Genomic DNA, 27978 nt, shown 5'->3' on the forward strand with positions numbered 1-27978 from the left:
GGTAACACAAAATATCTGCCATTAGGCCATGAGACCAAAGGTAATTTGATTTACCTCAAATGGGGGCAAATCAATCGTCTTAATCGGGATCATGGATCCTTTCAACCGGATGGTGCAAGAGAGCCACATTGTCCCTAGCAGTGCAGCTTATTCAACCACACTAGTCAAACCTACAGTAGATACAAACTTGGACATAAGCCAATCCTAAACTCATTATTTATCTAAACACATGGTCCAGACAAGCCTGTGCCAACAAGACACACAGACACATTTATTTTTAAAAGTCAAGTTTAAATGTCTCCATTACATTGACACTCCTGACCTAAAGATATGACATGTATTCTCTGGCTTTGACACTCACTTTGCAGGTGAGATTGAGAAATTATGGATGAGAATTAAACAGACTTCGGGATACACATTTGGACTGGCGCAATTTGGAGCGTGCTGTAGTTTAATTAGCGTAAAACAATGAGAAAGTGAGCGGACTTCACGGACACCCATTGATTTTGTGACAGGGGCCAGCTTTCTGTGGAGCAGCCTTGATGGATGCCTCCAGGCGTACAGCTTTATCAGCAGCAAGCCTGGCATCATCTCTCTGCAACAGAAAACAGGCCCTGGTGCTGTTGCATCTTAATCACATTGTTGCTGTTTCTTTAGTCATATCATATCTATCATATCATATCGTGCATTACTACTTTCCGCAGTTACTTTGAATATTCTTGACCATTTTTCTGTGAGGGAAAGCACTGGGCTTGCAAAAAATAAAAAAAATAAACAAACTTGCAAAACAACATCTGTTCATTAAAACCAGCATAAAGTAACATTTGAATGTGTGTGGGAATTGGGGAAGGCACTGGCTTAGCTGACAAGAAAATTTGTGCTGATGCCTTAATGCCTTAATGCTAGTTTAAAACTGGTTTGAACAGTAATAAAGTAACATCTTGTGGTTTATGAGTGGAAGACTTTGCTTTAGCTTCAAAATGAAATTGCTTTGATTGCTTAGAGCTTATGTCTGGTTGATGTTCATCTAAGGATAATACAGTACATCTAAGCAATAGAACTTTACAAAAACAATATAACATTTATTCTGCATCTTCTCGAATGGAGCATCGACTACAGCAGGTATTCAACTGTGTGCCATGGAGGGCCGATTGTATGCAGGTTTTTGCTCCAACCAAAGACTACTACCAGGTGATTTCACTGATTAGATCAAGACCCTTTAGAGACAAATGTGAACAGCGGCGTGTCGATTCAGTTCACATGGCGAGGTGGCTTGGAAATCCCACATGGCAGTGGCCAGTGATGACAGTCACACTGCAACCCAATCCTATCACCTAATCCTGACCAAATCCCCGAGGGTCCCTGTGAATGACTGTGTACCACTGGGATGGAACACAAACACACCCTCTGCCAGACCAAACACTGGAGGAAATGGCGTTGGCCCCTCCTTAAATATTGCCTCAGAGCCCGGCCACCTCATGGGGATATACAACCTAATTAATTGTACCTTATCTCCACCCAAGCATAATATTTAGGGAATGTGAAATCATCAAACAACTGCAGCTTATCTCTGCTCCAGTATGCCTTATTTAAGTCAGTCACAGTCCTGACAAGAGGACTGGCTCGATAAGAAATGGCGAGAGCAGGAATGCTATTCTGTGCCTACGGCCTGTAATAGTCATCAAACATGTGATCGCAGTGACCGAGCACAGACAGACGGGCTTGAGGCACAAACACCTGGGGTTTCGCAGGACCCAACTGCGTCCTGAAAAAACAAAGAGAATGATGGATATAGGTATTTTTAAATTTCATTTTTTCAGTCTCGAGATGACACACTCGACAGCACCTTTAAACGCAGGCTCTCACATTTCGGGTGTTACCTTAAGGGAAATTCTGTGAATAGCTTCCTCATTAGTGGGGGACTGGACGTACAAGATGCCTTTTTTTGGACGAACACCTGTTTGTATGTGCTGGTCCCAGGCTACCACTTGAGTGAGAAGGATAGGGCAGTGATGTCATTTCCATCACCATTTTCTTGAATAGTTTAAAATGGGATCCATTTGAAATTCACAGTGAAAACAACTGATTTGAACATTTATGGGCAGCTATGCACACTCATAACTTAAAGAGAACTTAAAGGGAACAGGATTGTTTTGCTAAATGTCATTTAGGCTACACACATACTCTTATAAAGAGACTAAAGTTGACTGCATCTTTAAGATATGTGTCTGCTTATACACAGCTGTAACAAAGTCCCCAACAAATCATTTTGTAAAGGTGTGTATGTGTTAATGTACCTTTGTTTTTTCTTCAATACCAGCTCCCACTCACCTCTCAGCTTCTTCTTCTTCCTCGGCCCGCTCACACTGTCCCCAACATTTCTCAAAGCCTTCCGTGCATCGAGCAGCTCCTTCCGTATCATGGCTCTTGGCTTTTTGCTCGCCGCGTTTCCCCTGTGTGTTCCTTTGAAAACCCACTAGATGGCTACTTCTCCCCAACTGAACTTCTTTTCCAAGTTCATGTTCAAACCCCGACAGAAGAAGAGCCACTCTGATCGCGCTCTTTCCTCAAGGCTTTCCCCTTGAAGCACCCCGCCAAAAAGAAGGAATCTTCCTCAGAATGGCTCCAGCATGGCCACTCTCCTCAGTTACAGCTTCTCTTGAGGTCTTTAAAATGACTTCTCCTCCGACGTGAATTGCGGCGGTATTGGCCAGGCAAGGATGTGCATTCTAAGATGGCTGCTGGACTTTACTGTTCCCTAGCCTTGTTCTATCTTCCTCAGCCCATGTTTCTGCTTCTTGCCCTCTCCCTGTCTTCCCCCGTCCTCCCTAACTTTGACTGCCAACTCCAGCGATCTATTTCGAGTGGGGTATAGTACACCCCCTCCTGTTGTACTGTACTCTCCCTCTGTACCCCCCTACAGAGAACCTGGCCCCCTGGTTATAGCTGGAGATTACACCCATACACACATACACACACACACTCACAAACACAGACACACTGCTGCACACAAACGACCTTTGCTGTCCTGTGTGGGTCACTGTGCTTGGACTGAGAAGCGTTTGGCTACTGCAATGCAAGGCGGACATGTTGTAAAAGAGCATTAAAGATATGCTACAACTACACATACTGTACAGTGTGGGACAATGACACAGTTAGGACACTGGCTAAAGTGAGGCCGATCTATTTCAGATGGCAAAGTGCTCATAAACCTTGGAGTTGGAGATGAAAATAACACTGTAGCCTTGCTTGAGTTAAAAATAAATTCAAACTGTATGACTGTATGTATAGAACAAGCTTGGCGTCTATCGGACTCTTAATATGAATGTGATTATAGATCACCACGACTGATATACTACAACTGCCTCATGCATACAAATATCAAATGCTGACCATACTGTAAGTTTTTTTTTTTAGAGCTGTCTGTCCTTTATAGTAATGTTAGGACTGAACCCTGTCTATTAATATGTCAGTTTGTCTTTTTGTCACTGTATAGATGACTTTCAGGTGACGTAACGCACCCTCTGGTGGACATAATGGAGGCCCACACCTTTTGGGCAACAACGGCTGTGAACAGCTGATTACATTTCTAAATGGCCGTCTCAAAAGAATTCAACAGAAATAGTTCATTTCTGTGCCATTTTTGACTGATTATAACTGATTATTTTGCCTGTGATATTCTGTGTGTATAGGTAATGCCAGCTTGTTAGCTAGCTAACCATAGTCAGCTAACCATCACTGACATATTGTAAGCACATCTGATTTGCATAATAGCTAACATTTGCATAATAGCTAACATTTGCATAATAGCTAACATATTCTATCAGAAGAAAGTGTCGGTGGCAAATAATTAATCTTAACATGAGCACCATTTATTTGCTTATTATGCCCGGTGGCTAGTTAGTTAGCTAACAATGCCAACTGTTTGTTTATGATAAGTTGTACTACTACAGTACTTACAGTAGATACACAGTAGATACAGTCCCTTCAAGGCAAACAAAATGGCAAAGAATAGAGACGTTTTGACTATATCAGTCAATTCAGAATGACTGAAGAATACAAGCTGCTTGAAAAAAAGTGATATGACTGGTTGTAAGAAAGATTGATCTAAGTTTTAAATGCAAAACTCATTTATATGAGTGAATTAATTTTATATATTTATTTATATTTATATCTAAAGCATATATATTTATGGGGTGTTAAAGTGTTAAGTTACCAAAGAATACTTAAAAAGTACCATAATCTGCTTTCATTTTTTGAGTTTGTAATTTTTATTTATTTTTGGGGGAAAAAAGGGAGATGTCACATTTGTTATTTGGAATTAAAATCTTCATAAATTCATATATCCAGCCATTGTGGTTGAGTCAAGTGGCAGACCCATAATTGTAACAAGTGTAGAACATGTTCCTGCATCTACCTCAGCTAAACCAACTGGTCAGGTACACAACACAAATACAAATATGAGCACAATCTTTCATAGATATTTTATATTTGAAAGGATTCAAGTGCCATCAGGGAAGAAGCAGCAGAGACCTTTTTAAATGTTAGGTTATGAATAACTGCAGGTCATCTTTGGGACTATCATACTACTGGGTCTGAACACAACTATGATCTCCCTTTATAAAAATAGAATAAAATACCACAGGTGACTGATGCGCCACTTGTTGGGAGCTTCCATCAAACTGTTGCGTCTGCCTTTAGATGCCTGGCAGTATGTTAATCAAAAGCTATACGCCAGAGGGTGACGTCAATAAAGTAGTCTAGACTTGTGACACAGCACCGGTCTGGTTTCTTATTGTCTGATCTCTCAGGCTGATATCTTAAAGCGACAGTCATGCATGCACGTCATGTCTGACTCACTGATCAACACTGGAAAATTGTTTACAGCCATTAATACTAACTGCACACAAGCTCACAACTCATCTACACACATGTGCACATACACATACACACACCTTCACAAACATACATCCGTGCATTCACAAACACACATACACACACACACACAGTCCCCCAACACGCCCTCCCCGTCTCTCTTTCATCATGGTGATAGTGATTGAGTGTGACAGTGCCGCGTCTTGACCATGGTGATGCTATAATTACCTGTGATGTCTGCTGGTGCAATAGGAGAAGGGGGCCGGCGGTATCTACACATCACTAAAGCACCAGGCCCCTGGCAGGCACATACCATGCCATAAAGAACAAGAGAGAGAGAGAGAGAGAGAGAGAGAGAGAGAGAGAGAGAGAGAGAGAGAGAGAGAGAGAGAGAGAGAGAGAGAGAGAGAGAGAGAGAGAGAGAGAGAGAGAGAGAGAGAGAGAGAGAGAGAGAGAGAGAGAGAGAGAGAGAGAGAGATGTAAGAGGGAGACAGAGGTCAGAAAGGAAATAAAACAGCTTGGACCCAGAGAACAGGCAACAGAGAGGTTGAGAAAAAAAAGAATGTTACATGTTATTTGCGATGTGCAGTAGCCATGTTAGATACATACAGATAGTAAATTGAATCTAGCAAAAGTTAGGGGGGAGAGAGAGAGAGAGAGAGAGAGAGAGAGAGGGAGACAAAGGTCAGAAAGGAAATACAACTAGGACACTGAGAACAGGCAAAAGAGAAAACATGGGAGAAAACATGTTATCTGTACTGTCCAGTAGCCCTGTTAGATAATTTTTTTATAGTAAAGTGAATCTAGCAAAGGTTAGGGAGCGAGAGAGAGAGAGAGAGAGAGAGAGAGAGAGAGAGAGAGAGAGAAAGAGAGAGAGAGAGAGAGGTGCTGAGTGATATGACAGCTGGACCATGCATGCCTCATCATAGTGTGAGAGTTGGTGACATGTCAGCTCAACTGTCTACTTTCTCTACAGGCAAAGGCAATAAGGCTGTGATTGAACCTAATCTACAATACAATGACCTTGCTGTAAACCATGTTCAGAGTTCTACGCAAGGATCAAATGGATGACGTGAAACTGATGAGGCGTGGTTACACGGCCAAATGCGATGTTATTCTTGAAATAACATTCTTGCAAATCGTAATTTAGCGCTGTGGCAGTATCCCAGTGATGAGCCAGCTATGGAAATGACTAATAGAATCATTTCTGCTCATTAGGCACTAAACAATGCAGAAAATCACTGCTCGGTAGAATTTGGGGTTTCAATAAATATTCATTGCGATTTTTGACACAGTGTAATGCATCTGCAGTGCAATGATGCAGATGCCATCATTTGCAATAAATGAATTTCAATTGGAGAGCAAAGCGTCCAGGTGTAATTGTGTTGTAAGACTTGGTGTTATTGATAAAGTTGGAGCTGGGTGGTGAATGCCTAAAGAAGGCACTCCATTGCTGTGTGGTATCCCTGGTCTACAAATCAATCTACAGTACACGTCATTTTAAGCATTTGCATGGGTGTTGATAACGGTGATGCAGGTGCTAAGAGTAGGTCTGGGGTTTGGGTATCAGTGCTGATACTGAAGCTCAGGCTGTGGCTCGGGGCTTGGTGATAGGGGACAGTGCTGATAGTAGGACTGGGTCTGGGTATGAGTGTTGGGGTCTTGGAAACGTAGACGATGTGACTTCACAATGAAATATTTCCAGCAACTACAATGGAGGGAACATTTTCAGCTATAAAACATCAATGGTAAACATCAGGTTTTGGTTCCTCAGAATCAAAGAGCAAGGGCATCTTTCTAGACTCACTATTGTACCAGTGTTCAACAATCATACAAGGAGAAATTAATCGTAGAAAAGTCCAATTTCTCCACCAACAGCAGCCTCAATAGACCAGAATGCAATGCAGCCACAACAGCCACAATGTGTTACGTTTACATTAAGAAGCGTGGCCGTGATCACAGACATACGACAATGTTCACAAACTAGTTGGCTAGCTACTAGCTATATGTATATACCCATACGCCCACCTTTGAGTAGATGAGGCAGGTTGAGGTAAAGTGGGTACACCAGAAAAGTAAATTACAACGCTTCATCACAAAATATCTTGTGGAATGTATCAATCATTCATACCTTACAGTGAAGGGTATTGAGATAATTTCACTTGTTTCCAGTGTTTCAAAAACTTTCTTGAATCAAGTTGATTTGCACTGGAAACAAGTGAAATTATCTCGCCAGTTTTGTTCACGTCTTAAGCAAAATGAGATATTGAAACTCAATACTATAGTAAATAAGCAGTTAAGGTTTTTTGCTGTGTACCCGGGCTGGGTGAGTGTTGGTGCAGGAGCTTATGCGGGCCCGGTAACTGCTCAGGCTAGAGTCAGTTACTGAGGCAGGAGAAGAGGTGAGCTTAAAAAAGCCACAGAAGCCACACTGACAAATGCTATCATCATCTCTGTAAGGCAGAGGTGAAGGGATAAACAGGGATAGAAGGGACAAGATGAGGAATAGAGAAGGGGGTCATGCAGAGAATGTAAGGGTAGCAGTTGAGATAAGTGCAGATTTAGTCTTAGGCTCAGCCTGAGGAGATAACATGTAGGACACTCAGGAATTGAAAGTGAGAAAGAGACAAAGACAGGGTGCCTCTGCAATCTGATTTCTCAATCTCCTCCCATTGGACTGAGCAAGGTTTGGATGGTCAAACTGGTCTTTCATAGTAGTCGAGTCAAGTAGTTCTTAGTATAAAGAGGCTGACCCATGATGGAATGTTACAGGGTAAAGACAAGACTTTTTTTTTCCTTCAGGGATCAATAGCGGTGTATCACAAATCACAAAAAAGGAGGATATAAAGTGATAAAGAAGATAATGAAATATATTAACAAAGAAAATGCAAGAATATGCTTACAGTAGGAGTGAGTGAGTGAGGAAATGACATACTGTACTGAGAATGAGGCTTTGAGCCAGATGATGAGAAAGAGGAGACAAGAGCTGCTCCTACTGAAGCCTTTCAAAAGGCCAATTCATCTCTCTCATGCTGCAGCTTTGCTATGTGAATTTACGCCGACAGCACTGCCACCCTGAGCATAGCTATCCCCCCAAAGCTTTCTAATTTTAGAAGTGTTACAAAAGTGTTACAGAACCTCTACAGCAGTGATATTCTGCTTAACTGTCTTGAAACACAGAGATAATCAGATTATTACCTCTTAATCTTTGTCCCACTTTGTCCACATTCGGCGTTGTGCATGTGCGTGTGCAAGTATACACTGAGGCTATACAATTAATTGATAAATATTGACTTAGCGATATTGACTGATGCAACTTCCAAATGTTGGAAGTTTTATGTGAAATCGAAATCGAAATTGAAATCACAATATTCACAAAAAATGCCAACATGATTTTGTTTTTCAATGCCGTGCAGCCCTTGTACACATATGCCACTATGGTCAATCTGTTCAAAGAGATCTCTCTGAAAATATACTAGCTACCATGTTGTGACCTATGAGCTAACTCAGCTTTACCTTCTGCTCCAAAATGCATATGGAAACCATGTTCGAACTCACTGCCCTGCGGCACTAACTACATGCATGCAAATTCCAGTTAATGCTGTTTGCACTTGGGTAATAAAATTAACATCATACAACAAAAGGATTAATCTAGGTACATAACTGCAAATAGATGTCGACCACAAGCTTTGATCTTCCAACAGTAGCCTATAGGCCCTTGCTATCAGCCTTAATTATATTCACAGCTGTAGCCAATGCAATGTTTTTCTGTTTTAATGGCTTTAACGCCAGGAGATTGGAGTTTCACAGGTCATTAGTTGGAATTGCCCGTGCTTCAGGACTTGTATTAAATGCAACATATCCTCCGAGTAAAAATGGCAGCCCCATTCTTACCAGGTGCCCCGAAGAAGAGCTTCTTCAGCTCAGCAAACACAACAATCACCAACAAGGTTCAAGAGTTGATGGGTTCAGCTGTGCAGCTAATAGAAAGCAATGGCAGGTGACACTTCCACCCCCACCCCCAATTTGAGTCTCTATTTACATCCACAAGCTAATTTTAACTGTCTCCCAATCCTTCTCCACAGACATGAGACACAGCATTACTGTCTAATGCTTAAAACACAGAGGCAAGCTTGGATCTAGTTCTGTCTGGGTGAACTGTCATTGAAAGGGATGATGTTTCATGGGATGAAATAGTAATGATAAAAGGCAGAGTGAATTATCCTTGGCACTCTGTTGAGAATGCCAATTAGTGTTCATAGATTTGAACTTGTGCCCTTGACAGAAATATTATACTGGTTACAGAAGAAACCATCAATTCTATAACTGTCCTCTAATTTTACCATCAGATCTTGGTCCAACCAATATTCTCTAATTAAACCATGTGGTTCTCAAACTTTTCATCTTGTGACCCCTTAAAACGAAGCAATGCCTGCTCGCGACCCCCGTGAGGCTGCATATGCAGAGTGGTGAACAGTTCAGCTAAAAAATGATTTTCCATTTTCAGGTTGTTTCATTTGATTATCAGTGGAGACTTTGAGGCTGAAAGCTATTCAGTCTTTCACAAGAAAAAAGCTAAAATTAGACAGTATTCAGAAAAATCACACAATAATACATTAGTGTAGAAGAATTATTTTTTTTTCCTGTTCCATAAATAATCTCATGACCCCCAAAATTATCTGACGATCCCTTGGGGGTCCCAACCCCCAGTTTGAGAACCACTGCTCTAAACAATGGGAAATGTAAGATCAGTGTAGTTAGGTAATCGGTCCATTTGGGTGGCATCTGGGTAATGCAACAAAATGTCTTTTTTTTTTAATGTTAAAGAAACTACTGTTTAACATCGACCTTTATAAAAGAACATTTGAAGCTCAAATCTAATCTAAAATCCCATGTCATGCATATTCTGGCTTGAGAGCTGTCACAGAGTTTTTTGGTACTTTGGGGCCCTAAAGTGTTGTTACTGTGTCTTTTACATGATTATACTTGCAACCGCGACTTGAGGATTCATTGTCAGTCTCTTACTTTCACCTTGGCAAAACATTTGTCTTCCTGCTAAAGAGAGAGTAAATCTCAGTTAGATGTAATTACCTTCACCAAGGTCTATAATGGCCAAGACGGCACTGGTGCTCGCCTCCCCCAGCTCATTGGTGGCCACGCAGGTATACAGGCCAGCGTCGGTGGTGTGGCAGTCCCGTATCCACAGTCCCCCTGAGTCCTGGGCTTCTGACCGAGGAAGGAGCTCATCGTTGTGGTACCAGGCCAACGAAGGCTTTGGAAATCCTGCCACCGACACCCTGAGGCGGATATCACACCCTGTGCCCACTGCTGCCTTGCGGAGCTTACGGATGAAAACTGGCGGCGAGGATTCGTCTGTTAAAGCTGGGTTTTCGGCGACTTTCGCCCTCTTGGACGGGATGTCGAGACTGGGGCTGGATCCTGGGCCTTCTGCCATCTTTTTTGTGCTTGGCGGTTGGGCTGAACTCATGGTTTTTGACAAGTTATTGAGGGGGGGGGGACTCAAACTGACTGCCTTCTTGGGGTGAGCTGGAGTTACTTGAGGCCTCTTTTGAAATCCTCCATTGGTTTAGATATCCCCGGGCTCACAGGGACTATCAGAGGACTTCTGACCCGGGCTGTAGCATCTGGGACTGCGTTGACCAGATTACAGTAATCAGATTGACATCACAGTTATGTTATGTATACATTTTGACAGTAAACATTGTTTGCAGGTCAAGTTCATTAGCTCAGTTGAGGTGATAGTAAGAAAGACGGTTAAGTTCAGAAGTATTCGAAATAGCAATAAATGGAATGCCAAAATTACTGTATACTTTAGTGATATGTCATGAAAATTTCATTTGAATAGGTCATTATCTGATTTTGAATCAGACTGTTTTTAAGTAATACTGATATGTTACAAAATCATGAATTTTACTGTGCTTCATGATATAGCAACCCACACATAATTCTCATCCAAAAACAGCATTTCCCCGACAACAGAGAGAAATGTAACTTACTTCACTTTTGCCCTGAAAGCCGAAAGGAATCCCTCTGGACATCCTTGCAAAGTCCCAGCTGAGGTAACGAGATCCATGGAGCAAAATGTTTCATCTCAAATCAATTACTAAAGCCTGCGTCTCTGTGTGTCCTTTAGCGCGCCCGGGCTCTAGGTGTAAGTCCAGCCTAGATCATGTAGCATTAGCAGCCACCAGCACGGTCCCTTTCAACAGCTCTGGGGTCTGCTTTCACCCTACTGAGGAGGGGTCAAAGAGAGAGGGAGAGAGGGAGAAGGAGAGAGAGAGAGAGGGAGAGAGAGAGAGAGAGGGAGAGAGGGAGAGAGAGAGAGAAAGAGAGAGAGATTCCTTCTCTAATGCTCAGTGTTGGCTTTAATGTCAAACCACTCAGGCACTCTATTCCCTGTTTTGTGGTCTCTCTCCGTTTTGTGTTGTTCTCTACCTCCTCTCTCTCTCTTGTCTCCTTCCTTCGTTAAACTACCCCCCTGCCCCCCCACCAGCTTTGAAATGACAGCTGCACCACCATGGATAGGTCACATTTCTTGGGCTGCCATATGACCTTATCCATACATACACACACACACAAGCACACGCACGCACACACACACACACGCTAGCACACCCCAACCCCTTCAGATAATGTTATCAACCAAAATGTGTGTGTGTGTGTGTGTATGTGAAAGAGAGACAGGGAGCATGTGTGTGAGAGGCGGACATGCTATAAAAAGGGTGTCCAAGAATGCAGATAGGACTTAGTGATTCATACAACTGTAGGGCACTAACATAACAATAGCTACAGTATAATAAAGCAGCTTAAAAACAACTGCAGCTGGTGCAACAGCATTTCATTTTCAATACATGTATCTTACTGACACAGTTAAAGTAATTTAGTGACAAAAATGTCAATATATATGTAAATATATAATATAAAAATATAAAAAATCTGAGGTTTCACTCCTCTGTCTTCCTTTCTTTCATTCTTTGACAAATGTAAAAAAAAAAATCAATCTTACAAACAAAGAAAAAACAAACTTCACATATAACAAAATTCATATATAATGTAGCATTTTTGCTTGTTTACATTCAATTTTAAAAGTGAATCAAATAAGAGCACATTCTTAGGGACGGTCATTCAGTTGGAAGTATCTTTTTCCGAAACACCCCTACATTTAATTAAGTAAAAATTGTGCTAACTTAAATTCATTGTTCAATTATGGTGATTCTATCTTGAAAGGTCGACAAAAGGCCTTGAGATGTCACACAACTTTAAACTAACTCATAATGTGCTTTACTTTCATGCCAGCAATCATCATCATCATCATCATCTGATCAGAGTCCTACATATCCTACATATGAACTTCATCAATGATAAACTAAATATCCTACATATGAGCTTCATCAATGATAAACTAAACACCAGCAGGACTGGAGCTTTCATTCTGCCAGCAGGGAGGATCCACTTGAACAAAGTCAAAGCAGAAGCAAGGCAACAGTAAAGAAAACGCATTATCCCTCCAAGTTTCATCAAAATCTGACTTGTTGTGTAATAGTGAATGCATCTCAAAGTTCCAAATTTTGACCTTTAATTATAGTGCCTCCATCAGGCCAATCAGTGTAATGTTTTAAATGCCAGAACACAGAACACAGCAAAATGCATTATCCTTCCAAGTTTCGTCCCCCCCAATGTGATGAAATATGGAAGTATAGACAGGGCTGATGCATTTTGGCAATGTGTTCTGGTGTTACAGTCAAAATTTCACATGCTGAAAGGCCATAACTGCTGCACCACTGGTCCAATTGTTTTGAAATTTGGAGGGAAGATGCAGCTTGTTACTGATTGGCCCAATGGCTGCCTGTATCATTTGTGGGAGATTACATTTACTTCTTGTGTTTTTTATAGATTACTGATGTTTGTATTCAGAGCTTTAAAATGGCGTGTTACTGTACATAATAGGGGTCAGTAAATTATTTTGTTGATTAATTTGTTATATTGGCACCGATACCAACAGAGTCTAAAGACTCCCCCTGCGTATGGGAAAGAGCCTGAGAGATGCACATCACTTAAAGCTGAATTTTGTATTATTTTTGTATTCTTTTCTTTCTTTTTGTATTATTTGGTGAAAATTTCATAACACCTTCTCCGCTATCAGTAATTCAAATGGTCTGAGAGAAGATCAGGCCTCTGTATAGCCTCTGCCTCTGTTTTCAGGCTCTCCAAACTCTCACCGCACCTGGTAGGCCTCAACCAATCAGGTGAGCTCTCTGCAAGGAGGCCTACCTACTGCCTGTCAATTATACACGCACATAGCTCAGTGTAGTCCTGACCACCCTGCAGGGAGAAAACAAACATATCCACAGAGGAAATTATGTGAAACAGCCACAATCCAAACTGAATACTGGGACTGGAGTAAGGAAGACAGTTATTTTCTCCACAGCACAGGACGTATTCATCAAGGAGTCTGGTGTTAGGAACCTATGGCTTTGCAACTGCAGTAGTTGATCTATGCTGACAAAAAATTATTTTTGCTAACAAATGTTTTAGTAATAACTAGACTGACCTAGCATTGCGCCTACACTAGCAACTGGGTGGAGGTTGAATCCTACAGATCTGCTGAGTAACAGTATCCTTTTCTACTGAGTTTAGTTTATACTGCAGGTAGGCAGGTAACACATAAAATACACATTCCTATATATGATTGTCCTATCTTCAAATGAAAGCAATAATAGTGAAATTAAGCTATTTCTCATTTTGCTTTCTTGGAATCCTTTCAAAGACCTCTGTAGGTCCCCTAACCCCACATTTGACAACCATTGCCTTGGTGCAGTGCAAGTGAGGGCACAAGATTAAAAAAAAAAAAAAAAAAAAGGCCTAATATGCGCTATATAGGCTGTCATATATGAAAATCTTTGCATCCTCAGGGTGATCCTCTGGGCATATATACATATTCAAGATAGAGTGTACTTTCTGTGTTTGGTGTTGTCTGCATGTTCCCTTCTTCCCATCTTAATCAACTGTAAGAACTTGATTAGCTGTCTAACATCTATTTAGACCCTGAGGTGTAAAATCCAGTCAGGTGAGAATTGAATAGTACCTACTATGTACCTCCTTAAACATACTGTACTTAAAGTATACAAATGCACAGTCAAATTATACAGCCACAAGTTATTCTGGATTTATGGGAGTGTTTAATGCCATGTGAAAGGTTATATAATGTTCAGAGACATACAGTACTTTCCACTTCTCATCAGCTCAACAGCTCCTAGCAAAGTTGATTTGATGGGGAAATTACAGCAGTAACTTTTACTAGATAGGCCGCAGTGAAAAATCCAGATGACATTGTGCGCCAGACATAAAAGTGAAGTTCTCCATGGATCTGAAGTCCTTAAAATATCAATAAACAACATTAAATTATTAAGATTATAATCATTCTAAAATATGTTTTACAGTTTATTTTAATTATTGATCATTTCAAATAAATAATTAACAATTAGCGACTAGTTAGACCTGAGGGTTTTCAGGATTGACGATGTTTGCATATTGTCATCCTGCAGTGGTGTTACACAAGTTTGCAAATGGACCCGACATAAATTGTTGTTTGAAAATTGACACATCATTTCAAATAATTTGACTGATATATCCTTATTGTTGCTGGTAATTGCAAAAGTCTGCTCAAAAGCTGATAATACATACTTTTTTTTTTTTACCTTTTACAGCTGGCTGTAGCTTGGTGTTTGCCATCAGATGCATGTGTAGTATTAATCTGTATGCACCTTCTGTTTTTAATGCTTTTTCACCTGCATGTGAGACTCAAAAGTATCTTTAGGATCAGCTACTTTGCAACATAGTAAAAAACATTTTCTGAAATAGCCATCCAAGGACAGTATGATTTTATTAGAGTCAATTGAAATCAAATAGTCAACTTTAACCTTGGGAGTTCCTCCACTTTATGAATTCTCTAGATCCATTGGAGTTTTAAGCCACAATGCGTGTGCATGAACATTTGTGCTTAGACGGATACATGTATGCAAAACATAGCAGTATGAAGAGCAGTGTTGTTGTACTGTACTTGTGGGCATGGGCGCCTAACTTTACGTAAATGTGGAGGGGAAAATTCTGAACAGGGCGGGGGTTGTGGGGGACCTCCCCTAGAATTTTTTTTTTTTTTTTTTTTTTTTTTAATATGCCATTTCCTGCAATTTTACATATTCTGAGTTTAAAGTCAGAATTCTGACTTTAAACTCAGAACTCAAATACATTTTTCACGTGGCCCTAATCCTCTTCCGTAGTGATGCATGATTCTCAATGCTACATTAAAGAACCCAATTAATTTAAAGAGATGCTATGAACACAGGAGATGTGTCTGCAAAGGCTTCATTTATGTTTTTAGAAACTAACAAGCCAGTTACATGAAAACATTATTAATTCATTTTTTTCTCTAACAAATCCTTTTGTTTTGGCATCCTACCTGTTGCTGTTGCTCTGCTGTGCTGACACTGTTAACAGTAGGCTATCATCTTCATTAATCTGTTGAAAACATCTCACTTTAGCTTTGCTAGATAGCTTGCCAAACCCAGTATGCTAGCTACTCTAAAAAAACAACAACAGTTAGCTAGCTAGCTAAACGCAGACTTTTCTTAGCGCAGATTGGAATATACCACTTGGGTTGGAAAGGGGGTGCAGCAATCCAAATGCAACTATGCTATCTAAATGTAGACAGCAGATATTTTACTTCTTTAATTAAATATTAGATTGAAAAGATTTGGAGATTGAAGATTAAATATTCGATTTTTACTGAATTTTGACTTTTAAGGGGTGGAGGGGTAATTTCCAAGTGGAGGTGCATCTGCCTAACTAGATATATATATAACAAGTACAGCACTGTTTGCACAAATAGTACAACTCCTCAAACCACGATTTCAGAAGGCAAAAATGTGTAGGCTACTACTAAGTGGGGAAAATCTGTATAAATGATGTACAGCTCTAAATTGACCTTCCTTTCCTATTTCAGAACTTTTCTACGGCATGATCAACAGAATGAGACTGATCTGTCCATTCTTACCACCATCTCTCTCTTCATCTTGTCCCTAACTTGACCTCCTGCCTAACCCTGAAATGAATATACCAACATGAATATACGAAAAACAAATATACCAAATAAACTCTTTGATCATCTTTCCACTGTGCAAAGAGTTATTGCTAACTCAAATGCTGACGTCTCTCTTCCACATCTGCTCATTGCCCACGTTTGCCATGTTGTATTGTGATAACATTGTAATGTGACCCTTTTTGTGCACATTCAGCTGAAGGACCGCTGATCAAAGGTGGAGTCAGTCAAAACTGGCTTGAAAAGTGAGGAGATCCCGAGACAAACCAACATTCAGTTTCCAAGAGGGTTGCTTAGCCATTTGTATTGGAAATGGGTTCACTATTCGAAGCTTCAATTAACACAGCGAAACTTCCCTTCTCCACAGCTTCAAAATGTTACTTGGGCATCTTGGACCTAAAGCTTGTGATACAACAAGCAACATTTTTGGAGAAGATGACAAGGCAACGTGTCGGTCAACAGGAATTGAAGTCAGACTTGCAGCATAATACCATGGCATTAGAAGTTGCCATGTAAACAATGTGAGAGTGTTTATCCATCTACTTGGGCTGTGTAATCCTGCAATGTTGACCAAAATGTTACACAGTGTGCGTATCAAGGATATAAAAGTGCTGACACACCTGGCAGTTTTTTAGGGCAATGTAGGCTACACTCCCAATACCAACCAACTAACTAAGTCAAAACACTGGATTAACATCTATTCAAGTGTTGCCTTGCAAAAAGACATTCCTGTGTGATTAAATAAAAAATGTAAAGGCAACTTATTGATCGATCTTGATCATCATAATTGCCCAGACATGTATTTTCCCTGGTCATCTCTGCCTCAACAGTTGAACCAAAACAGGATCTGTCTGTCATAAATTTGCTGAATTCTACTCCCAGTGACTCAACAATAAGTCCATTCCGTCTCTCACAGAAACTTTCTCCCTGAACACCCTCAGTTCATTTCAGCCACCAGTATCAACTGTGTTTGAGTGCTTTTACATCTGTTCTCTAGTTGTGAGTTTGGTAGTTGGTTTTATTGTGTCGTTGTTTCTGCACTGTTGATTTGTCATCCAGTAACAAAACATCAATGGACTGGACTGAAGGAGAAAGGGTCATCTATAGACCCATCAAGGTATGTAAGCATTGTTTATTGCAGTTAAATTATAAAGATTTTGAGCTGAAATTAAATGTAGCATAAGAAGCTTTTGAGTGACATTATCGCATTTCCTTCAAAGGCATTGTTCAATGTACCGGTGTACAGAGACACTGTACAGCTCTGCTGGGAGTGGAAGTACTATGAAGTACAAGTAAGAACCACTTTTGTTTCAGGCCCGCACAAAATAAAACACCTGACAAATTCTGGTAAAGTGTCTCCTATGATTATACATGAGAACATCTGATGTTTTCTATTGTCTTGTAGAAAAAAATGATGGTGCAGTTTTTGAGGCTTCAGCAACAAAAGCAGGTCCCATCTGAGCTGACAGCTGAGGACATGACTGACTGGCTGGTGGCGCAGGGCAAGACATCTCTCAGAGAGCAGTGAGACAGTCCATCCACTCAATCTGTCATCAACTCTGCTAATGTTAAAGGAATAGTTCATCCAAAGATGAAAATTCAGTCATTATCTACTCACTCCCATGCCAGTAGAAAATCGGTTTGTTTGATGTCCACTTTAGTCTCTGTTCTGTATGTATTCTGTACAGTGTAATACATGCAGCGTTTATAATTAAAAATGGCACTAACCCTTTTCATTATTATTATGACATCAAACATTAATATGGGTGCTCACTTACTGAATTTGACGATTAAATACAAAGTAATTACTATAAAACAGTATTTCTATTTTAAAATCTTGCGCTTTTATTTGAAAGGCTAACCGGCCAAACTGGAAGTCTTGTTTCTGCTAATTCGAGCTAGTCTTACCTATCGAGGCCGGCGCACATGTGACATATTTTGAAATAACAGCTAGAGTGGCGATTTCAGCTAAATAATGGTGTAAATGTCGGTCTTTTCAAGTCTTTGGGATTTTTTGGCTTCAGGAAACTTGGATTATGCTGTAAGAGCTGCATGGAGCCATTTTATGGTTATTTTCCATTATTATTTTTTTTAACTCTGTCTGTATGATTTTCTACTGGCATGGGGGTGAATAGATAATGACAAAATTAAAATTTTTGGGTGAACTATTCCTTTAAGCTAGTCTGTTACTAATGAGAAGAAAATAGAGCAACAGTTAAGATGAACCTTCTTTTTTCTTTCCATTTGAAGATTGTGGAGGTTTGATCTTGAGAGTTTTGATGCAAGTGTCCAGCCTCTCCTCACGCTGGTAAGACCAAGATCATGAAAAGACTCAGTTTGGAGTAAATGATCACATAACACTAGATTGATCCTGTAAATATGTTGAATCTTAATGGTGCATCCCATTTCTTGTTTCAGATGTGGGAGGTGAACATCAGCATGAAAATGATGGTCATTGAGTTTTTAGCCCGAATCGTGCTGAACTCATCTGAAGCCAACAGTCCTTGTTTTCAGTAAGTCACAGTTATGAGATAAGATGAAACTTGAATGATTTCCGTGGGGAAATTGTGTCTTTTCAGAAAATGAGAGTATATGAGTGTATTTGTATTTCAACTCATTTTGAGCAAATCTCATCGACAGAGACCCTCAGATCATCCGTCTGGCTGACAAAGCCATCAGGAGCCTGATGGAGAAGCAGCAGCCCAGCTCCAGCCTCCTCGGCCCCCAGGAGGTGGTGATGCTGGTTGTGCCTAAAGTGCTGCAGGGCTTCTGGATTAATCCGGAGATCCTCTTATCCGTACCCCCGCTGCAGCTCAGCGACCTGGCCGTCGGACTCACGAAGGCCGTTGAGGATAAGCTCTCCGCCTCTCTGACCTCCATGGACCGTCAGGCCGCCTTCTCCCGCTCCATCCGGGATGAGAAGGTCCTTACTATCCAGAACAAGGTCAGAGAGAAGTACACTCCAGATGTCCTGCTGGAGAAGCTGAAGCGCTTTGAGCCAGAGCTGCTGACCAGGATCGTTGACGTCACAGTGGGGGAAATCTGTGTGATGTTCGAGCCACAGAAACAAGTGCTGACCACCAAAGAGGTAACAAGACCTGCGCAGATGTATGATCGAGTAGCTGGATAAGATACTGTATAATAAAAAAGAAATTCAAACGGCTTCTCTCCCTCTTTAGGTGGATCTAGATGATTCCACCCAGCCAGCTGTAGTGGATGGAGCCGTGAACTCCACCCCCCTAGATGGAGATTTAAGCGAAGAGCCTAGCCTGAAAGAGGACACAACACCAAGCCCAGAAATGGACTCTGCTGTTGGTTCAGCTGCTCTGGTTCCTCTGAGCCTCCCTACTGAAGCTCCTCTGGTTCCTCTGAGCCTCCCTACTGAAGCTCCTGTTGTTCTTCTGACCCTCCCTATTGAAGCTCCTCTGGTTCCTCTGAGCCTCCCTACTGAAGCTCCTGTGGTTCCGGTGAGCCTCCCTACTGAAGCTCCTCTGGTTCCTGTGAGCCTCCCAACTGAAGCTCCTCTGGTTTCTCTGAGCCTCCCAACTGAAGCTCCTGTGGTTCCTAAAGCTCCTCTGAGCCTCCCTACTGAAGCCCCTGTGTTTCCTCTGAGCCTCGCTACTGAAGCCCCTCTGGTTCCTCTGAGCCTCCCTACTGAAGCTCCTCTGGTTCCTCTGAGCCTTCCTACTGAAGCTCCTCTGGTTCCTGTGGGCCTCCCTACTGAAGCTCCTCTGGTTCCTGTGAGCCTCCCTACTGAAGCTCCTGTGGTTCCTGTGAGCCTCCCTACTGAAGCTCCTGTGGTTTTTCTGACCCTCCTTACTGAAGCCCCTGTGGTTCCTCTGAGCCTCGCTACTGAAGCTCCTCTGGTTCCTGTGAGCCTCCCTACTGAAGCTCCTGTGGTTCCTGTGAGCCTCCCTACTGAAGCTCCTGTGGTTCCTGTGAGCCTCCCTACTGAAGCTCCTGTGGTTTTTCTGACCCTCCCTACTGAAGCCCCTGTGGTTCCTGTGAGCCTCCCTACTGAAGCTCCTGCGGTTCCTGTGAGCCTCCCTACTGAAGCTCCTGCGGTTCCTGTGAGCCTCCCTAATGAAGCTCCTGTGGTTCCTGTGAGCCTCCCTACTGAAGCTCCTGTGGTTCCTGTGAGCCTCCCTACTGAAGCTCCTGTGGTTTTTCTGACCCTCCCTACTGAAGCCCCTGTGGTTCCTGTGAGCCTCCCTACTGAAGCTCCTCTGGTTCCTCTGAGCCTCCCAACTGAAGCTCCTCTGGTTCCTGAAGCTCCTCTGAGCCTCCCTACTGAAGCCCCTGTGGTTCCTCTGAGCCTCGCTACTGAAGCTCCTCTGGTTCCTCTGAGCCTCCCTACTGAAGCTCCTCTGGTTCCTGTGAGCCTCCCTACTGAAGCTCCTGTGGTTTTTCTGAGCCTCCCTACTGCAGCTCCTCTGGTTCCCGTGAGCCTCCATACTGAAGCTCCTGTGGTTCCTGTGATCCTCCCTACTGAAGCTCCTCTGGTTCCTCTGAGCCTCCCAACTGAAGCTCCTGTGGTTCTTGTGAGCCTCCCTACTGAAGCTCCTCTGGTTCCTCTGATCCTCGCTGCTGAAGCTCCTCTGATTCCTGTGAGCCTCCCTACTGAAGCTCCTGTGGTCCTCCCTACTGAAACTCCTGTGGTTCCTCTGATCCTCCCTACTGAAGCCCCTGTGTTTCCTCTGAGCCTCGCTACTGAAGCTCCTGTGGTTTTTCTGAGCCTCCCTACTGAAGCTCCTCTGGTTCCTGTGAGCCTCCCTACTGAAGCTCCTCTGGTTCCTCTGAGCCTCCCAACTGAAGCTCCTCTGGTTCCTATGAGCCTCCAAACTGAAGCTCCTGTGGTTCCTGTGATCCTCCCTATTGAAGCTCCTGTGGTTCCTGTGAGCCTCCAAACTGAAGCTCCTGTGGTTCCTGTGAGCCTCCAAACTGAAGCTCCTGTGGTTCCTCTGAGCCTCCCAACTGGTAGGAGTTCTTCATCAGGTCCGCTCACACTGTAGCTCATGTCTACTTCCATGAAGATGAATTGAGGCATTGATTGTCCTCTTTTATTTTTCAGAGATCAAAAAGACCAAGAAGAAGAAGAAGAACAGAGTCTGGCGCTTCTTCCGTCGGCTGGTCCAAACACTGAGGAAAAGAGCTGAGGAAACTGAGAGGGACTGAAATCCCACTGCAAAAAATAAATTCAGTGTTGCATTGCAATAGGTTTTTTTTTTTCATTTACTGTGAATTGATGCATTGTAAATTCAGAAATGATCATACAGGAATTGCATGATACATATACATATACAGTCAGCTCCAGAATTATTGTCACCCTTCATGAAAATGAGCAAAATGTATTGTATACATTTTTTTTTTTTTGTTGTTGATCTCAGAATCTAGAAAATGTATTGCTTTCATCATTTCTTGTTTCACTGGGGTCAAAATATGAGGTTGCACACATGTAAAATCCATTTGTCATCCATCACTTTGTGGAAAATCAAAGAGCTTTCAACTCAGAAGAGACAGATAGTAAAATACCACTAAGCACAGTCAGGGCAATAATCAAAAAGTTGCACAGTTGAGTGGAATGCTGAGGTTATCAAGTGTCAAAATCAGTTTGACGCCTCCATCATGTCAACAAGCTCTTTGGAAGGGTTGCAGGAAAGAAGCCCTTACCGAGTGCAACCCATAAACTGAAACGCCTGAACTTTGTCAAGCATCACTGGAACTACAATTGAAAGAAATGGTTGCGGGAACACAAAATCGATGTTTTGCAATGGCCATCTTGTCCCCAGAGGTCTGAATTGAAGAGGGCAGTCCACAAGCACAAACCTAAGAATATCAAGGATCTTGAAATGTTCTGCATGGAGGCACGGACCCTCCCAAAGTGTTCTCCAACCTTGTCAGACATTACAGTAAGAGGCTATTGTACTAAACCATAAAACATTTTGTGTTTGAAGAACGTATTTTGTTAAAATAAAAGTGACTCCCATATGTTTGAGCCCAAAGTATGACTCATTGCATGTGTTGCATGCGACCGACCGAAACTTAAATCTGATTGACTCCAGATTTAAGTTGTTATAGTTATTGTGTTCTAGTGGTTAAAAGATTTATTTTGGAGTGGAAAATGCAGAAATCGGACATGTAATGACCCGGAAGCGGTATATTTGTTTACAAGTAGAAAACGGTGGTAAGTCTGTCTTGTCTTAGCTCTTGCAGTGTTCCTGAACACTAATATGAAACCGTGAACAGAATTTCTTTAAAAATGTGAAAGTTTATAGCCTGATATTATCGTTCTGAAGCAATTTTGCAAAACGCGATTGGCAGCCTCTCATTCAGCGCACAAATGACAACCCATTCTACTTCTGTGCTTTTTGATTTATTTGTACCAATGTTATTATGGTTTCTTTTATACAAGCGAAATGATGTGGCTAAACATATCACTGGAATTGAACTGTGTTTGAGAAATATTTAAAACAATGGAGGGGGCACCCCAGCAGCTCAACTGGTAGAGTGCATTCCATTATGGCTCAGTCCCAATCGCAATGCCACATGGTTCAAATCTGGCCGTGCCTTTTGCTGCATGTACTCCCCTGTCTTTCCTAAAATAAATCTTAAAAAAACAGAGGAATTAACCATCAAGAAAATACAATTTTTAGTACCTACTTGACTGTTCATTACTGTGACATGGCCTCAAAGTGTACTGTTAAATAAATATACATTAAAGTATGCACTGTGTTCCTTTCCCCTATAGGACTGTGTAGTTAGCCCCGAGGGCCCTTCGCCTGACTAGGATCTAGGACAGTGGTTCTCAACGTGGGGTCCGGGGACCACAAGGGGTCCTTGGGGGGGTTCCAAGGAGTCCCAGCAAACTGATAAATTGTTAAACGTCACCATTATTTAATTTACAAGAGGTTAACACACTAGAGAATGTAGAAAAATGACTGTTTTGATCATAATTTCACTGTTATCTCTCTACCTACAATACAGATAGACATGGAATTCTGGACAAAATCATATCTAACAATAAAAAATATTCTCAGATTTGGGTTCGAGAGACAAAATCTCCCTCAAATGGGGGTCCGTGACTCTAATGTGGACTAAATTAGGGGTCCATGATATGAAAAAGGTTGAGAATCACTGATCTAGGATATATGTTGCCAGAAGTCATCCCACAGTGATATCTGGTATTTTGCCAAACGAAATGATACATAATAACATTAGCCTCTTTACTACCAGTCTACCTCTGTCTACTAGCGTGGCCAAGATCATGAGAGTGAACACTATTGTCTATGAATATAACCTTATGCATTCTGTATATTGGGATTTAATTATGAGACTAAAAAAGTTTACAATCAGAATGCATTACATTTTCTTTAAAGGTTTCATATTATTCATTTTACATTAATTTATTTCGATCAGACATTTCTATCAGCAATTGTACAAAAGGGTGATTAGGTCACGGACGTTTTAATTACTTTCCTAATGTTGCTCTATAATTAGTTGTAATGTTAATTGCCATTTAATCAATTCCTGTGTTTATTGGCTGATAAATGAGTCAATAATTCCAATGACCAATAGGAATGCCCCTTTACTAGTCCACCCCAGAGCCATATAGAGAGAATAATATAATATAATATAATAATAATAATCTCTCTCTATGGCTCTGGTCCACCCTATTCAGTATTCAGCCAGTTCTTCACAAGATTACACGGAGTGGATTGTTCCTCTCTACAGTACCTTTCTTTATAGTTAATAGTAGCCTACAAGTTCAGGGTGTTCCTTTGTTCCTTTTTCTCCTTCAAGTGTGAGTCCTTGAAAACTAAGTAAGGGAGAAAAAGTAGGCCTAGTTTTTCTCCCGTTTTTTTTTTTTCGTGCACCCAGAGCGGTGCGTGGTGTTGAATTTGCCCCTGTGTTCATGTCACTATAGGCCACCTTATTAACGTGCCTGTTAAATTTCCTTTATGTATTTGTTAGTATTTATGTGTAAGTAAGAAATATGAGTCTTGTGTGGCTACTGGACAGCATGTAGCTGCAAGAAGGCACATGCTTCATTGTGCCGTCGCCATTTGCGCTTTTTGCCTCTCTCTCCACATGAGGGCGCCGTGAAATAAATTGAGGTGTGGTGTTTATGTGTGTATGGTGTTTCATCTTGCTTGGTATTGCTATGTTTGTACCCCAAATATCCAATAGCCTATTCAAATATTGTATGGGTATTCCTTTATGTGCAAACTATTATTATTATTTCTATAAAGATAAATGGGCAGTAATTTGGTATACTTAGTAAACTAATTATTAGTATCACTATTATTATTATTGTGGTGGTTGATAATTATATATGAGCACTTATACTGTAATATTGTAATGTCCTATTTTCCTGCCTGTTCCCTTCCAGACCACACGCATAAACATACCTATACACCCTGGCCCTGAATATACTCTTTAAAAGGAATTCCTGTCTGCGGTGTGCTGACAGACACCCCGCAGTGATAGTCAAACTCCTGATTCCTGAACTAGCTTATCCACCTTATCCTACAGCAATTAACTCAAACTAGTCCAATGCTTCCATGCACTGCAGCCTGCCTTGTCGTCAACCTCCTCAAATCCTCCCATGTCAGTCCCCACCCTCCATCGGTCGCCTGTGGCTCTTCCTACATTAAAAACCCTGGTGCTGCAAACAAGGCTTCAAAGAGAGCCATACCCCTACACCTCCAGGCCATGGTCCAGCACTACCTGCCAATCCTGCTCTGTGTTTGCCCACTACCAGCTGCTTAGAAGTCCTTTCCAAGTGACGACCTGGTCTTCGCTCCGCCTGGTGTGGACTCGTCTCCCTCCTGGCTCCCAGTTGGTAGAATGACATCAACACTCCAGTCAGAACAGCAGTGTTACTCCCCATCTTTCATCGTCAGCTGAAAACTCACGAATTAACTCACATCATCCTCTCCTCACTGAGTCATACTCTGTCTGCTATATCTTTCTCATCTACTTAATCCACTTTATTTTAAAAAAAAACAGCCCTCTACCTGTCTCCTTAGCTCCTATTTTTTTCTTTTTATAGCAGCTCTCTCTTATATGTGATTATTCTACAGTGACACGAATATTGTAAGGGAATTGTGACTCTGACCCTTGCAGTCGTTGCTATTGCAGAACTGCCAACTTTGGAAAAAATGACCGCATTGTCGCAACTTTAATGTGACTTACGACAAAACACAAGTACAATCTGCCTGACTAAAATGTGTTATCAAGAAAAACTCTACTAAATTCTACTGCTGTACTCATTCTACAGCTCTCTGGATAAGGCCTAAAATGTAAAATGTAATGAAAATGATATATTTCCTAAGGGTAGTTCAAACTATAAAGGCATAAAACCCTGAGGTATGTGTGCTTCCCTGTATGATCAGTCAATATTATCTTTGTAGAAAAAATTACAGACAACACTATAATCTATAAATACACACAGTTATTGCTCTATCACTATATGTAACTGAGAGTTTTTCGTGTTAACAGTCAGGGAGACTCTGTACTTGTGAATGAGGCCACTCCTCCCAATTTTTTCCATTTTCATCAGCCAAGGTTGTCTGGAAGTGGTGGAGGCTTAGCAGTGTTTCCCAAAAATGTATACAAATGCTCCCCCTCCTATCTTGACAGTCTTTCCTCCCTTGAATGCCTTCGTTTTTTAATTACTGACATGGTACCTCTATTCTGTGTTTTAGTTTACAGATCCCCAAAACTAAATAATGGGTTTATTCAGCAATTTTCTGAACTCCTGGCTCTCATCGTGCCTCAGTACGACAGAGTAGTTATTCTTGGTGATTTTAACATCCATGTTTGTTGCCCTTCACCTTCTCTTGCCAGCTGATTTTATGAAGCTTATTGAGTCTTTCAATCTCGTCCAATCTGTTGTAAAGGTCACACACTTGATCTGGTGCTTTCCTCTGGTTTCTCCCTAGATGGTTAAAGCGAATGCCCGCTACCATGGCTAAATGACCACCACCCGGGCCGTAAGAAGAGCTTGTAGAAAAGCTGAGCGTAATTGGAAGGCCAACAATCTCCAAGTCTCCCTTGACATTCTAAAACATCTAATGTGACAGCGCCAGACAGCGGTTAAGGATGCAAGATGGTGCCATTTCTAAAATGTTATTACAAGATATTATCCCTACCACATTTCTAAAGGAGGTACTTGGAACACTCGCGCCTGTTATTTTATCCATGTTCGTGACTTTGCAGACATGGCCTGGAAGTGTTACCAAGTGCCCGTTCAATAATTATACATTAAAGCGTGGGCTGTATTCCCTTCCCTCAGGACTGTGTATTTAGCCTTGAGGGCCCTTCACCTGACTAGGTGCCAGGCGAGAATGTAATCAGTTATATTGTGATGTCTTTTTTGTGTATCTTCAGCTGAAGGATCTGTGATACAAATTGAGTCAATCGACTTTGGTCCGGAAGGCCATGAGGTCTGTGCTGCTAAAGACAAGACTGCAGCACGGTTCTCCCCTCCAGGGTGCATCCACCACATGACGTCACGCTGGTTTGATATGATGTAAGACACACATTTTGTTTTGGAAATTAACCCAACAACAGAGGATGATATGTAGTGGAAAACATGCGATGAACAATTCAAGCTAAGACAACTTAATAATCTAAGGCGACTACATTTTGGGGCAGTGGACATCAGATGATGAATATGCCTTTAAAAGAAAAAATTTTCAATTGCAGTGTTTTAAAATGACATTGCGCCTTCTGTGTGTTTAGGTCAAATGCTATTTATTTGTAGAAAAGACACTAAAATTTAAGACAAATTAAATGTAGAGATATGAATTATAGACAAAAACAACAAACTAGTTTCCTTCAGTCAATTCTGTTGAGGCTTTTTATTTCACTTCATGAGCATTATTAACAAAATAAAATTCATGGTGCCAGTTACCATCTTGTCCAATCCATAGAGTATGTCAAATTAAATTTCTGCAGTTTGAATTTGATGGATTTGTACATACAGTATAAAATAACCCTTGATATCTAAAATGTTCCATACATTTGTACCAATGAAACAACAAGCTGAGGCGCAACACATTAAGGTGAACACAATTCATATGCTATGTTTTTTTCTATGCAAATTAAAATGGTTGAAGCATCATGTAGCCACTGAAGGAAAAGCTGGATTGGTAGTGCACTTTTCAAGCATGTTGTTTAATAAAATATTTCTGTAGTTGTAATGGCTGGGAGTACTGCAGACCTCCCAAGGCCGAAGGATGGATGTTCATGTGTCATTATACACCAGACAGCTTCTTCCAGGTCTCCTGCACGTGTAGGAAGAGAGACCCTGGTGAGTAATTTTTTTCCTCTGCACTCATATCCTCATGTGTCAACATTATAATATCTACACTAATATTACGGCAAGATGATTTCAAGGTTGCAAGTTCAAGACTCGCCTTCACTTCTAATGTTTTGGCAGATCAGCGTACCGTTGTTGCATGCGATGGAGAAACCGCAAAAGCAAAGTGTGGTAAGAATGCACTTTAATAAAAAATAATATCAAGAGAAGCATGAGATTTATACTGACATCCGCCCTTCCTCAGTGTGAGCCACAAATGTAACCGGTAGATTAAGATTATGGATCTGCCAATCACTTTTATTTATAAAGCAAATGTGTTCCTTTCATTTTTCTGCATATCAATTTGAAATGTTGGCCTTGAAATAAGTTACATCTTGTTTCTATTGAGTTTCAATTGTGCAGATTCTGTCTTTCTCTCTCTCTAGCTGTTTTATTTCCTTTCTGACCTCTGTCTCCCTCTTACATCTCTCTCTCTCTCTCTCTCTCTCTCTCTCTCTCTGTCTCTCTCTCTCTCTGTCTTTATTTCTCTTTACCCCTTAGAAAACGGAGTCATTTCTGTCCAGAAGGCCAACTATGGACGTCTCGACCGTGAAACCTGCACTACAGAGCCTGCAGATGTAACTTGGTGCATGAGTGAATTCGTCAGTGAAACAGTAAG

General features: G+C 41.4%; 1 protein-coding gene across 1 annotated transcript in view; it reads right to left on the minus strand.

Annotated features, from left to right (window-relative positions):
- The window catches only part of spega (striated muscle enriched protein kinase a), a 52474-nt gene extending 42144 nt beyond the window's left edge, over positions 1-10330 (minus strand). Inside the window, exon 1 of the mRNA XM_071535490.1 lies at positions 9967-10330. Coding sequence (XP_071391591.1) covers positions 9967-10330 — 364 coding nt within the window. The remainder of the gene's footprint in view (positions 1-9966) is intronic.
- Between the last annotated feature and the right edge of the window lie 17648 nt (positions 10331-27978).

The sequence above is a fragment of the Centroberyx affinis genome, unplaced genomic scaffold (assembly GCF_046629955.1).
Source record: "Centroberyx affinis isolate AG114_WGS23_722 - 3 ecotype Tasmania unplaced genomic scaffold, CSIRO-AGI_Caff_v1 ptg002720l_1, whole genome shotgun sequence".
Lineage (NCBI taxonomy): Eukaryota > Metazoa > Chordata > Actinopteri > Beryciformes > Berycidae > Centroberyx > Centroberyx affinis.